General features: G+C 44.8%; 2 protein-coding genes across 15 annotated transcripts in view; one reads left to right on the forward strand and one right to left on the reverse strand.

The window, feature by feature from the left end:
* Positions 1-4,557: 4,557 nt before the first annotated feature.
* Positions 4,558-4,954, reverse strand: LOC100713997 (large ribosomal subunit protein eL43-like). The gene has a single exon (XM_003463686.5). It carries the CDS (start codon positions 4,904-4,906, stop codon positions 4,628-4,630), a length of 279 nt encoding a protein of 92 aa, XP_003463734.1. The 5' UTR covers positions 4,907-4,954; the 3' UTR covers positions 4,558-4,627.
* A 4,782-nt stretch (positions 4,955-9,736) lies between these two features.
* Mroh1 (maestro heat like repeat family member 1) overlaps positions 9,737-14,276 on the forward strand; it is an 86,342-nt gene continuing 81,802 nt past the window's right edge. For 5 of the 14 annotated variants that reach the window (XM_063231257.1, XM_063231254.1, XM_063231258.1 and 2 more), the window contains exon 1: positions 9,742-9,834. The gene's annotated coding sequence lies outside the window, so the exon portion shown is untranslated. Of the gene's footprint in view, positions 9,835-14,276 lie in introns of all 14 variants that reach the window. The other 9 variants (XM_063231261.1, XM_063231262.1, XM_013145763.2 and 6 more) reach the window with 5 other exon arrangements.

Genomic DNA, 14,276 nt, shown 5'->3' on the forward strand with positions numbered 1-14,276 from the left:
CTTTAATCCATTCTGATTTTAGCTTAGTACATTGTGAGTCAATAAATATTTTTGTATTTTCTTTTGTCTTAAGAATACTAGTAACTTTTGTATTCCTTTTTTTTTTCATGTAACTTTCAGCTCAATTATCTCTGTATATTCAGTCACCTACTCAGACCTTTGATTTCTGTTTTTGGTTACCATCTCCTGGGCATCCTGGGTCAATTCCTTTAATTGGCCCCAGGTCAGTTCTAGCCTCATCCTTGTCTCTCGGTTGTGGCATGGTTTGTAAGACATCACTGTCATAGGACTGAGTATCAGCTTCTTGAGAGGTGAAATCAACTTTTTCTCTGAGTCTGGGTCCATGATACAGCCAGATAACATGCTCTGGCATCCAGATAGGCTGTTCAGCATTCTCTGGAGAAACACAAGCACACCCTTCCTACTTGCTTTTCCTTTACCTGATAAACTGCCTTTCTGCTGCTGTAGTTCCACCCTCTGCAGGATTTAAAAAGTTAATAGTATATACTGCCAAGTGAAATCTATTATGAGGTATAAGCTCATATAGGGAAGAATTACCCTCTTTTTTTTTAAATTGGTACCGGGGATCAAACTCAAGACCACACACCTGCAAGGCAAACACTTATGCTGCTGAGCTAAATCCCCAGCCCTCCCCTTTTGTTTTTATAATTGAATTTTGAGTGTATTGTGAGTGCATCCAACAATTTTTAGACCTTGAGGATATGAAAAGTTTCACCAAATATTTGGAAGACAACACTCCTACAGGCCGGGCCATTATCAGTTTTAAGTGTAGAAAAAAAAAAACCCTGTATCTTTTATTTAGATGCCTGGGGCTCCCACTTGCAGCTTTTGTCTCTAGCTGTGGCTCTTGCCTTGGGGCTGTGGGTGAAATTCCCTGCAGGCAGTGGCTCACAGGCCTGAGGTAAGGACTGTTTCCCCTTGGCTTTGCCCTTTGGCGCTAACACTTTGGTGGCAAGTGACTAGGAGGGGTCAGTGTCTGCCTCACTGCCAGGGATGGGCTCCATCATTAGGGCCTCCTCCAACCAAGGGACATGACTGTTGCCACTTCTGTAGCCATAGCCACCATTCTGGAGGTAGGGATCAGGTTTACTACAAAGTGAGACAGTGATGTGTTGGATCCAGCCTATTACCAGCTTGTGAATGCCAAATGTTGAATTTTTAGAAGTTTTACAGATTGGATGTTGTATTATTTGAAATTATCTACTGTGAGAGTATTTTTTTTATTGTGACAAGAACAGTTGTGTATGTGAGAGTATTTTTAGTTTTTTTTTTACAAATCCACTTGTGAGAGTATTTTTTAAACAAAATCAGCAGACCACAGATCAGGACTACACTACTGCCAATCATCAAGAGTTTGCTGAGCAGGGCTGTGCTGTCTCAGGGAAGTACTCTGAGCCATAGAATCCCTACTCTTTGCAGGGTTGTCATGTTGTACTCTAAGAAAATAGCTTCGTTACACGTGTATTATAACAAAACCTGAAACATGGCTTATGTATATGTTTTCCTTTTCCCTTTCGATGCCCTAATTGATATGTTAAGCAATGCTCTCCTCTGTAAAGAATTGTAAAACCTTACCTATTTGATATGTTAACCATTGTTGCCCTCTACATAACAGAAGTTGTGCTAAAACAAGCTAACAAGGGTTGTTAATCACTGTTAGGTGCCTCTACTCTCCGCTAAAGAGCTAAAGAAAACTAGGATGGCCCTCTAATTTACACTTGTTTGAAGTAACTTGCTTGTGTGCAGGGAGATTTGCTTATTATCATAACCCTTTACCTGACCTTGATCCCCCTCCCCAGAAAGAAAGAAAAACATAACCTCCGTTTTCTGTTCTGTATGGCGCCTTATTGCCTCCCTCTCCCCTTACCTATCTATCTAGGCTAGGCCATAAAGATTTTGGGTTTCTGGTGGCCTCTTTCTGACCTGGTGGTGGTCTGTCATAAAATGTGCCTTAGCTTCAAGGAAATTACAGGAAAATGTTGTGGCTTAACCGTAATGTACCAAAAGGGTTAAGTTCCAAATCCTTGTGAAGGCTTAAGTTTTAGCTTCTTATAACTTTCGACCCCTTCCCACCTGCTAGTGTTAACTAGCTGTCCTGAGATAATTAGCTTTCTACTTTCTTCTCCAAATGTTATTGCAGATAATTCTTATCTACAGGATGGGAGTAACTCAGAAGGTGCCAGAGGGTCCTGAGGTTGTCAGAACTAAGTGGACAGCTATTCAGTTTCCAGATTCGGGTCAACAAGTTTGATGGCTCTGCAGGTTTCTTTGTCCCCCCCCCCTTTTCCTCCAGCCTCTTTTTAAAGTCCTCCCTTCAGTCTCTGGCACGCAGTCTCCAAATTGGCTCCCGGAGGCTCGTCACCAGGCCTGGAAATAAAGCCTTTGCTTCCCAAATTTCAGTCTCTTGCTTCCTTGGATTTTATACTGGGGTCCGAGTTATTACAGTCACAGTTCCCTACAAGAGGTTTCCTGGAATAGGTGGGTCTCCCACATCAGTTTTGAATCTACACTGAGTGGCTCAATAATATCCTTATCCATAATACTTTGGACAGATAGTAGCAAGTTTTGTTGCAGGGACAGATAATGGCTGTGCTGCCCTTACAGATGCAGCAGAGCAACCTTGGGTAAAATGTCCCTTGTCTCCACAGGTGAAACAAGTAACCTTTTTTCCCACCTTTTCTCTAGGTTGTAGATGAATAACCTGAATGATAGCTGCTACCAAGTCAGCCCTCTGTACATATGTGTGACCAGACAGAATAGGCTATTTTATGTGGGCTCTTAAAGCTTTATACTGTTTATTTGCATTTTCAAAGGCCAATTGTTGAATATTAACTTGATAGTCTCCATGTCAATTATTATCTTCCCACTAGCCTGAAATGTATATGCTGCAAAATATTGAAAAGGTTCATCAGGACCCTGATGAATAGAAGTCAAGTAAAAGGATGTCTGCCCCTTTGAAGGAAGTTCCCTCCACACCCTTTTGGCAGCTTTTTTTTTTTCTGGTACCAGGGACTGAACTCAACTGAACCTGCCAGGCAAGCACTTATGTCACTGAGCTAAATTCCCAGCCCTGTGGCAGCTATTTTAATCTGTTCATATACTTGCAATTCAAAAGTAAGTTGATTATTTATGACAGCAAAGACACTTTCTCCAATTAGCATGTTGTGAGCGGCACTGCAAATGGCCTGATTTGCACACAATTCAAAAAAAATTCCTTTCCACAATAAGTAATCCTCTGGAGTTAAATATGCTTTAGTTATTCCCTTCCAATCATTTGGGGCCATAATCTGTTGTCCTATAAATTCCATTATACCTATAGCAAAAAGGGCTGTAGGACAATATGTAGTGGCAGCTTTTTTTAAAAATTTTTTTTATTTTGAAGGTAGTAAAATACAGCAGAACAAGACAGAACAAAGCCAATTGAGACAATCAGTGAAATTGGTACAGAACATCAAAGCAGGATACTGGGATAACAGTAATAGGTACCAAAGTATATCTCATTATCTTCACAATAGTTGTCCTTTCAATCAGGTATAACAAAATCAAACCTAATACAGAACATCATAAAACCTATCAAAACAGAGTATTGAATACAGCAGTACAATTAATCAGAACAAAGCAAAACAGTGATAATATTTGCCTTCAAAGAGATGGTAGAAGGAAATCCCCCATATTTGCTATATTGCATATGGTCATCCTCCCAAGAGATGTTTGAATTTTCCACTAGCCCCATCTATCATTATATACATCAAATAAATAGTTTCTTAGAGTGTCACTTTCTTGGGTCATCTAGAGGTACTGACTTCCTTAGGTGTTACTAAATTTGTCTCTGTTTTTTAATTTATCCTGACGTTGGTATGGGCAATCTGCAATCTTAGACCTCTGGCTCCCATTTGCTAAGGAGGGGATGGGGGATGGGATGTTTGATTCTGAGCCTGCAATATGGTAGGCTCATGGCTGCTTACCAAGGAAGCAAGTGGGTTCCTTTGTTGTCCCGCACCCTACGTTCCACCATGGCGAGGATCTTGGGAGATGGCAGCTTTGTTTTAATTTCAAGGTTTTAAAGGGTACAGCCTCATGAAGATGAACAACTTGTCCCAGGTTATTGGGAATTTGAACTTCAGTAACTGTTGGGGACCACAAATTCACAATGGCTGGTATTACATACTTCTTTATGGAATAAACGGAGGTTTAGGATTATCAGTATCACCCATTTGAGATTTCTCATTACCACTTTAGGGGTGGGCCATCCTCTCTCACCCACTGAGACTAAAACTAAAATCACTAAACTCAAAAAACACACCAGGGCAAAATCCTTCTATGCATAAAATCATCTCTGCCCTCTTGAGTCATTCTAAGATTATACTTGCCCATTGAGTCATAGACCTCTGAGTCTTCTGCCAACCTTGAATTTTCCACTAGCCCTATCTATCATTATATACACCAAATAAATAGTTTCTTGGAGTGTCACTTTCTTGGGTCATCTAGAGGTACTGACTTCCCAGTATTCATTAGGTATTACTAAATTTGTCTCTGTTTCTTTTTTTTTTATTACATAAATTAACCCATTTATTGTAGACTAGGGATGTTTCAAACAGCAGAGCTTCTACTGGTCTTTCAATTCCTTCAGTCTTCTGATGGCTGACTTGACTGTGACTGCAGAAGTGGTGTTGTAGGTCCAGGCACCACCAGCCACTGTCTTCATGCAGGAACCACAGTGCCAGATCCCTACAGCCTGTCTCTTCATCTTGGTCTTGCCACAGAAGGAGCAGGTGTACTTGGCGTGCTGGCTGATTTCAATTTTCTTCACCATTTTCCGGAGGGAGGCACCATAGCGAGTCCCATATTTACCGACAATGCCGACCTTCTTGGTGCGTTTGGCCATGGCGACTCAACTTAGGCCCAGACCCAGAGAGGTTGTCTCTGTGTCTTAATTTATCCTCTTTGGCATTGGTATGGGCAATCTGCAATCTTGGCCAGGTCTTGGATAAATAACTGGGTGGATATGTTGAAAACCCACCCTGGGGGCTGGGGATTTAGCTCAGCGGCATAAGCGTCTGCCTTACAAGCAGACAGTCTTTGATCCCCGGTACCGATAAAAAGGAAAAAGACAAAAAAAAAAAAAAAAAAAGAAAAAGAAAAAGAAAAAAGAAAACCCACCCTAATTTCCCCTGCCCATCTATCTTCTTTTAGTGCCAACTGCAAGAGAGAGAGTGAGGGGGGAGAGAGAGAGAGAGAGAGAGAGAGAGAGAGAGGAGGCTATATCCCCTTAGAGGCAAAAGTTCCAACTTGTGATGCAGCAAAATTTGAGCTGAAAAGGTGGAGATTGTTGCTTGTGGATCAACAAGGTTAAAGTTACTGAGCTGGCTGTTATTCTGCCATTTTTTTCCTGCATGGAAATAGTGCTCTGAGACAAATCCTTTAGGGTCACCCCAACAAGCTTATGACCATTAAAGCACTCTCTAATGCAAATTCACAAAAGTAATTAAATACAGGAATCAAGAATATAACAAGCATTTTTATATACATTTGTGGTTCTTGAGAACCTGCTTGTCCCTTATTTTATCTTTTTTTTTTTTTTTTTGTCTTTTTATCGGTACCAGGGATCGAACTCACGACTGCCTGCTTGCAAGGCAGGTGCTTATGCCGCTGAGCTAAATCCCCAGCCCCATTGTCTCTTATTTTATATCTGATATAGGCTCAGTATTAATGATATTAATGGGCTCAATATTCAGGATATCAATACGCTTTTGGGCTCAATTGATACACTGCCCTCCCTTTTCGGTGCACACTTAGGGGTGTCCTTCTCACCTGCTAAATGACAAATTTCATCATGTCACAGGTCTTTGTTCAAGCTACATATGCCACAACCCTTGCAGCTTTTGAACTTCCTGGGGTAAAGACCACAAAGGGCAGCAAGAAGGTGAAGACATAAAGACAAGACACAGAAAGATAGGATCAGGTGGAGCCTTCTCTCCAGAAGGGAGAAAAGAAACTGTCAACTACTGTAGTGCATTTATTTATACATTTGGCAGGCTAGTGTCATGTGACAGCCCCTTTGCGTAGCAACTTACTATCTGGATTGTCTAGGGTCTTGGTGTTCTTTGGACTGAAGCAGCTGTGTCATGTGACTTGCCTCAGGTGCTCTTTGTTTTCAGACAGGGCTTGCCTCTCCCTTGCACAGGTAATCAATTTCCAGCTTCAGCCACTCCCTACAAGTATCTCCAAACCTTTCCAATCTCTTTCTGTAAGCCAGTCCCAAATGCTTGGGAACCATGTGATCAGCTAGTGTTACTGCAATGACCTAACTTCTCTGCTACCAAAATCTTACTTTCTTGTTGCTGCTGTAACAAAATACCCACCACTGAAAGCAGAAGGGAGAAAGGCTTATTTCAGTTCACAGTTTGTAGAGTACATAGTACATAGTTGGCTGACTCCAAGGTAGGCTGGCATGGAAGAAGGGTGTCAAAATGGGAAAACAGTCCACAGCAGGAGGCAACAAGCACAAAACAGCCTGCTTTCTGTCTTTCCCTTTTATTCCATTCAGGTTACGAGAATAATGGTTAGTACTACCCACGCCCAGAGTGGCCCTTCTCATCCACATGCAGAACTACACTAAACCAATCAGTGGACTAATCACTATGTAGTTCAGACTTGAACTGTGTAGCCTAGGCTGGCCTCAAACTCACAGTGATCCTCCTGTCTCAGCCTGCCAAGTGCTAGGATTACAGGTGTGTGCTACTACAGTACTACACACCCTAGATTCAGCCACCTCTGAAAAGCTCCCACCCATGAGTTCAAAAGACTTTGAGGAACATGTAGATACAAGCCATAACAGAATACAACACTCCTGGTGCCATTTCAACTATGCCTGTCATATTTAAGAGAGTGCCAAGGCCATAGCTTGCTAAGCCAGAAGAGAAGCAAGTCTGGGAGCCTCTCAGCTCTCGGCCTTTTGCTGGAGCCTGAGCTTCTCCATATGCAGGGTCTACTACAGGAAGTCTCTTGTCTGAGCTCTCTGCAGGGCCCATCACATATCCTCAGGGCAAGTAAGGGAGACAGGAACCAGTATTACCTCTCCCTTCTCCTGACTTACAGAGTTTTCTGAATACTGTAATGCTAGGAGTAGCAGGTGACATCAACTGAGCACAGGCTGTGTTCCAGGGTCATCCTAAGCAGTCATGTTAACAACAGCTGCTGTCCATAGCAGTTCTGCTCCAATCACAGAACATACTGAGGTGTTCATCCTGTGTAAGGCAGTTTAAATCCAGGATTTCAGATCTGCACACAACTAAACAATACATATTTTACAGATGATAAAATTGAGGGCCACTGGTGGCAGAGCCCAGGCTCAAATATGTGAGCTCTCTACTGTGATTCAAATGGGTCTGCACTGTGGCGAGTGGATAGTCATTCTGGAAGCAATCACAAGAGTCTGATACATGTTGGAGGCCCAGTGAGCCTGAAGACTTATATTGTCCTGCACTGAGATCCATAGGTAAATGTAGCCTGCCTGTGCAGTGAAGACTTTGAAGTAGGCCTTCCTGAGCTGGTCAGACAGACAGATTTTTTCATCTCTATCATTAGTTTCCTGAGTGCAAAGCTCCTGCTTAATATTTTGTTGCTAAGCCATGGCCCTATTCTGGCCAGTTACATGGTAAAATAGTCTATGGCTGACTTAGGGGTTAGAAAAAGACTTTTCCCTGGCATCCAATATAAGTTGGTTGATGTGGGAGTTAGAAAAGACTGGCATCTAATACAAGTTGGTTACCCAGGAGTTAGAATGGCTATAGTGGTACAAGAGACCAAGTGAAGTTGCTTGAAGGTGGGTAGCTGCAAATAGCTGCCACCTAGCTGGGCACAGTGGTGCATGCCTGTAATCCCAGCACTCAGTAGGCTGAGGCAAGAAGATCAATTTTAATTCAAGGCAAGGCCAGCCTGGGCTACATATGGAGAGCCTTCTAAAAAAGAAAGAAAGAAAGAAAGAAAGAAAGAAAGAAAGAAAGAAAGAAAGAAAGAAAGAAAAGCAGCAGCAGCTGCTGCCACGTGTATAGCTAGGAGCACAAGGGGAAAGTCATATGGCCCCAGTTAGGGAAGCTATGTTCCTGTATGCAGCTGTCGAGCCTGGGAGTCCATGCTTCCCAGACACACACCCTCCTCTCGATATACTGGCTCTAGAAATCCGTGGAAACCAGTGGCTACTAATCGGAGCCCTAAAAGGTAGAATATGTCAACTTTCTGCAAAATCTTAATTATTCTCTTTGTCTGCACATCATTAGCAATTTTTATTAGCCCATGAAATCCATGGAACTTCACTGAGCTGTTATGTTCTGGCTTTGTGCTGACTAATGTAATAAAAGTAAAAAGTTGTGATGCATGCTGGGCAACTTGTGTGCATGGAAATGGAAGAGATGGGTATTGTGACTTCAGAGAGCCACAGGACCAGAGGGGCATGTTGGTCTTTGGTCATGGGTGGGGGCACTTCAGGCTTTTAGATGAATAGTGTGCCATATAGGTGTGACCTTGGAAAAAGCCTATCTAGCAATTTCTTCCTACTTGCTGGGGGCCATCAGTGTCTTGGGCCAGGTTCCCATCTTCTGAATGTTCCACTTTCTTGATCATCTGAGTCCTGTCCCTGTCTCTTGGGTTCTTGGCCTCACTGTACAAACAGGTCCAAGCTCCTCTTGTTGTAGAAAAAGAATGTCTTGTCCCAGTGTTTTAAAGACCCCACGTTGTTTCCTCGAACTGAACTTTATCCTGCCTCCCTCCCTCGAAGGGGCTTGCTTACCTATCCAGCAGCTTGATTTCCTCTAACCAACACTCTTGCTAAGCACTTCCTTTTCCTCAAGAGGCGCTTTCACTTCTTGGGTTTCCAAAATATCACCCACTCCTTTCTTTTAGTCTTTGAACACATCCAGGTGATTGCGGCTCTAATCTCGCCTTGAGCGCGCCTCCCCCAGCTCTCCTGGACAGAGGTCCTTTCCAACTTTCCTTTTGCCGCCTCACGCCATTTAGTTCTTTCCTTGTTTGTCGAGATTCTACTAACTCGCCAGGTGGAGACCCGACTTTTTCCAATCTCATGGTGTCTTCTGGTAAAGTGGACCTCCATTTCCCATGGGGCTGCGTATGTGTACCTCTCCGCTAAAGGCCGCATTACCTGGAGTGTTTGCTGGATGTTAAATGTGTTTTTGAGAGTCCTGGACGGCTGCACTTGGTGCGTGTACCCGGATAGGTATGTGACTGCGAGTGTACCTGCTTGCTCTAAGCATTTGGGTGCAATAATGCGCCGAGCTGTGGCCGCCCAGGTGTATATGGGGTGTGAAGAGGGGCGCGGGAGTGGGGATCATCAGGCATTCGCTCCTTCCGTACGGGTACATCAAGTTGGCGTAGGAGTAAGCCCCCGGGTAGACGCCAGCTCAAACACAAGGGGTGTGGTTTGTGTTTGGTGTGGCCAACTCCGCTCCGCAGCAACTCCGCCTTGCCCCGCCTTGCCCCACCTCGCCTCCGGTTTTGACTGAGCTCTAGCCTAACGGTCAGGCCCGGCGGTCACCCGGCGGCAGAAGAGGCGGAGTCTGAGCAGGAAGGTGCGCTGAGTTGGGGGGGGGTGGAGGAAAGACACGCCGCTAGCGGGAGAGACGTACGTCCGACCAATGAGCGCAGAGGTCGTATGGAGGCGGGACCGGGATGCCGTTAGCCGGGCCGCGGTTGGCTAGAGGTCGGCAGGGGCGGGCTCGGTACGAGTCTCCGCCCATTCCGGGCTGCGACTGGGCGGGAGGGCGGCGGCTCCCGGGCTGCGGCGTTGTAGCTTCTCAGGTAAACTGCAGGCCGAGACTAACCTTCCAGAGCTCTAGGGAGACGCTGCTAGTCCCTCGGGGAACCGGGGCGGGAGAAGCTGCGGCCTGCGCCTCGTATTGTGGCGCGGGAACTGTAGTCAGGAGGCGACTCTCCGAGGCTGCGGCGATCTTGGGGTCTTGGGGTCAGGGCCTCCCTCAGCTCAGGTGTGTCCCGCGGAGTCGGCTGCGTCTAGTTGCACCCGGAAGACAGCTGGGTACTTGCTAGTTAGCTCCTCCTTTTCGGATGCCGGCGCGTGGCTCCCCGGTGCTTGTCCTTGCCCCCCAGGTGGCGCTTGATTTGCATCCCTGCCCCTCCTGGGAATTTAGTGTCCCCAGTCCTTGCCCCTTCTGGAAACTGGATGGCCTCGGTCCCGGCCTCTTTCAGGAAATCAGTGGGTCAGGTTACTGTCCCTCTCTCCCTGAGGGGCCTCCCGATTTTCGTCCCTTTACCCCATCAGCTCACCGAAGGTTCCCTGGAGAGTTGGAAAGCCAGCTCGCAAGCATGGCAACTAGTTTTACCGTGTTCGCCTCGACAGGGGAGGCGATGTAGAGCAGCGTGATGATTTGTCCAGTCACGAGGACGGTTGGTCCTACAGTGTAGGTCACAGAGCGGGGAGGGCTGTAGGCCGCCAACTTCCAGGCAAGAAGAGAACTAGGTGGTGCTGAGCCGCTGGGCCGCCTGATTTGGGGATCTGTTTTTCCTGCAGCGCCAATGAATCTGCAGTGCAGGCTCTGTTTTACACACCTTAGATAAATTCCCCTTTGCCACCTCAGGATGGGGACTGGACAGGCATAAACACCAGTGCAGTGGGGTAAGCACAAGGGGTGTGGCAAGCCCAGACAGCTGCCGAGAAGTGGAGAACAGCTTTGTGCTAGTCCTGGAGGTAGAGACCATATTGAAAAGGGAAGGTGGTAGAAGTGGAGAAATAGATATGGGATGGGAGGTAGAGAGCTGGATGATGATGCTGATTTCTGACCTTTATCACTGAGTAGTGTTATTGTAGAAAAGAGGCAGGTGGGATAGGGCCAGCAGCAGCTCTGGGATGAAGATAGTGGATTGACTCTTTGAGCTTTGGGGCTTTAGTGGCCATGACCACCGGGGTGGGAGTGGAAGGCAAGAGCTGGAATGCTTGATTGTGAGTGGGAGGGTTTTTGTTGTTGTTGTTTTGTTTTTTTTGGGGGGGGTTTGGTACTGGGGATTGAACTCATAACTTTCCACTGGCAAGCACTTGATCCACTAAGCTAAATCCCTAGCCCGTATTTGACTGTGAGTATTTTCTTGAACCATGTCTTTGTGATATGGTTGCTTGCATAGCAGCTGCAGGCCTGGGGATGGTGCTGTCAGCAGGATCTTCATTCCTAGGCCTTAGGCTAATGTGGTCCATATTACCAGGTATCTCTGGTCTGTCTGGTGTTGGAGTAGAATGACCAGAGGTTGAGTTGTCTTTGTTCACTTGAAACTGATGTTGGCAACTGTGGTGTATTCATACTTGTGTCTCGCTGCTTCTCCCTCTTTTCAAGAAGGACTACTCCATACTGAGGGACATTATCGGGACAGAAATGATATCTGTGGGGGCATGTGCTTGCTTGAGTTCATGACCATCCATGTGGGGCAGCAAATGTTGGTGCTTAGGTTTCTTACGGTCCACAGAGACTCAGGTAAGAAGGAAGATTGTGGCTGGCTGTAATCTGCACCCTCAGGCCTGGTAACTTCCTTTCGCTGAGCTGAGTGTTGTAGAGTTAAAAGCACCTCTCCCAGTGCCAGCTTACATAGTTTGATTCTCTTGGGGAAGGAGCTCCAGGAAAGGCTCTCATGGCTCTTTCAGTCTGGTAGCCAGTACTCAGAGAATGTGCTGAATGTCATGAGAACTGTGCTTTCTTCACTGGATTGGAGAAGTCATCTTGCTTAGAGGTTGCCTGTGAACCTAATGACACAACTCCACATGGTTTATGTTGAGAAATCATGTTTTCAGTGTGTGGTAAACAACAAGTGCTAGACTGCATCACCCCGGGTTACCAGCCCAGGTGCTTACTGGTAACTCAAAGACTGGTGACTGAGTTGGGTAGTCTGTGATCTCCCCACATACTCTTCACCCTCCAGGGTAGTTCATTGCTGCCTCTGGGCTGTGGTACATGTCATCTGCCCTGCTTTCTGTGACCCCTACTGACTCTCTGTGGACTGACTGAGTGTAGGTGGCCCAGTGCCTCTGCTCTGCAGTGTATCTGGCAGCTGCACTACTTCTGTGGGTCCTTTATGTGGCCCCAACAGAGCTTTCACTTAATAATTATATGGGCCTGAGACATTTTCCTGCTGTGGAACCTGGTGGCCAGTGATCATTTTCTTATTTATTTATTTTTGGTGATCATTTTCAAAATGTGGGACCAAGAGGATACAGGATACAGCTTCAGTCGTGTAAACATACATTTATATATATATATATATATATATATATATATATGTATATATATATATATATATGTATATATGGAGAGAGAGAGACTCCATCAATTCTATTTGCCTACCACCGTCTGCAATTAATTTTGGTTTTGTGTTTTAAATTTACCCAGATCTAGGTATGGTGACATATGCCTGCTAATGTTAGTACCTTTGAGAAGCTGAGATAGGAGGATTGCAAATTCAACTCCTGCCTGGGCAACTTAGCTAGACCCTATATCAAATTGAAAGAAAGAAAGGAAACTAGTCAGCCAGCCAGCAAGATGTAATGCATGCCTGTAATTCTAGCACTTGGAAGGCTAAAGCAGAAAGATTGCTGCGATTTGGGGGCCAGTCTACATAATTAGTGCAAGGCCAGCCTAAATTACATATTGGTGCCCTGTCTCAAAAATAAAAACAACAATAACAACAAAAACCCCAAAAAACAAAATAACTACCAGCACAACAATAACCCAGCCTGGAGACATACTTCAATGGCAGAATACTCCTGGGTTCTATTCCTAATACACTCCTCTAAATTGTTCAAATCCTTGATAAGCATTTGGGTTTTTTCTAACATTGGCATACATAAATGTCTGTGCTAGTGTGAGGGCATCTCAGATAGGTGTAGAAAAGTAGCTGGTCTTTCAGACTTGTAGTGGCCACTTTTTAAGATTTGCCACTGGTACCATGCACAGCACTGAGGCAGTCATTTTCCTTATCACATCTGATGTTTAGAGAGCTCACTCTCAATGCCTGGCTTTATTCCAAGTCAGGACCTACAGCTGAGGGTACTGATCATTAACACTTAGCAGATGGTCAAAGGGGCTGCATCATCGCTATCCTCAATATATGCTGAGGGAGGTCTAGCTGTAGCACTGAATATTTAACTGACCAATGTGTTATATTGCCCATCACCCTGGAAAGACAGCAAAAAAATTTGGGGGGACACAAGATCTCAATTCATAGTTCACACTGGACTTGATTGGTAATAGTAAGCATTTTTTCCATATACCTATTAGCTATGTGTATATCTATTTTTGGAAAATATTCTGATCTTTTGTCCATTTTAAATTTATTATTTGCTTGTTGAACTTTCTTACATAGTTTGGATATTGACCCCCTTGTCAATTATAGTTTGTACATACTTTCTCCCATGGGTGTACCTTCTCTTATTGTTATGTAATAGCACTTCCCTCTCCCCCCCATGAGGTTTCACTATGTAGTTCAGACTGGCCTTGAACTTACTTTGTAGCCCAGGCTGACCTCAACTTGCAGTGGTTCTCCTGCCTCAACCTCCTGAGTGCTGGAATTACAGGCGTGTGCACCATACCTGGCTCTCCAGCGTCTATTTTTGCTTTTATTGCCTGTTTTTTTTTTTTTTTTTTTGTCTTTTACTTAGTTTATGCTCCACTTGTGACCGGGGGGATGGGGAGTGTATTTAGGCTGTTGCTGTAGTAGGTTACAGTTTAGGCTAGTGATGGAAAATCTTTTAGAGTTTTCAATAATAACAATCCACTGAGGCTTGTGTAGGATATATAGATACAGCTATTGTGTGTGTGTATGTTTATTGTTTATTCTCTCAGTACTAGGTATAAACAAACCTAGGGTCTTTGCACTGAGCTATATCCTCAGCTCCCTCTCCCTTTTATTTTGAGACAGAATCTTGCTAAATTGTTTGGGTGGGACTTGAATTTGTAATTGTTTCTGCCTCAGATTTCCAAGTGCTGGGATTATAGGCATGTACTACTATGCCTGGCTTTTTCACCTTCCCTTCTTTTCCCCCCTTCTTTCCTGCCTTCCTCTTCCTCTGCTCCCCTTTCCCCCCTCCCCTCTCCTCTTCTTTTTTGTGCAGGGGATTGAACCTAGGGCCTCACGCATACCACGCACAAAGTCAAGCACTGAGCTATAGCACCTGCCATTATATATGTATAAATATTCAAAAATTTAAAAGTACTTAATTTCAGGAGATGGGAAGGGTTGGAGAT

The sequence above is a fragment of the Cavia porcellus genome, unplaced genomic scaffold (assembly GCF_034190915.1).
Source record: "Cavia porcellus strain 051 isolate PalLab524CR breed Dunkin Hartley unplaced genomic scaffold, mCavPor4.1 scaffold_19, whole genome shotgun sequence".
NCBI classification, from domain to species: domain Eukaryota; kingdom Metazoa; phylum Chordata; class Mammalia; order Rodentia; family Caviidae; genus Cavia; species Cavia porcellus.

Excerpts from the sequence above, each read along its gene's own strand:
- LOC100713997 (XM_003463686.5), bottom strand. The coding sequence starts at position 4,906 with ATGGCCAAACGCACCAAGAAGGTCGGCATTGTCGGTAAATATGGGACT.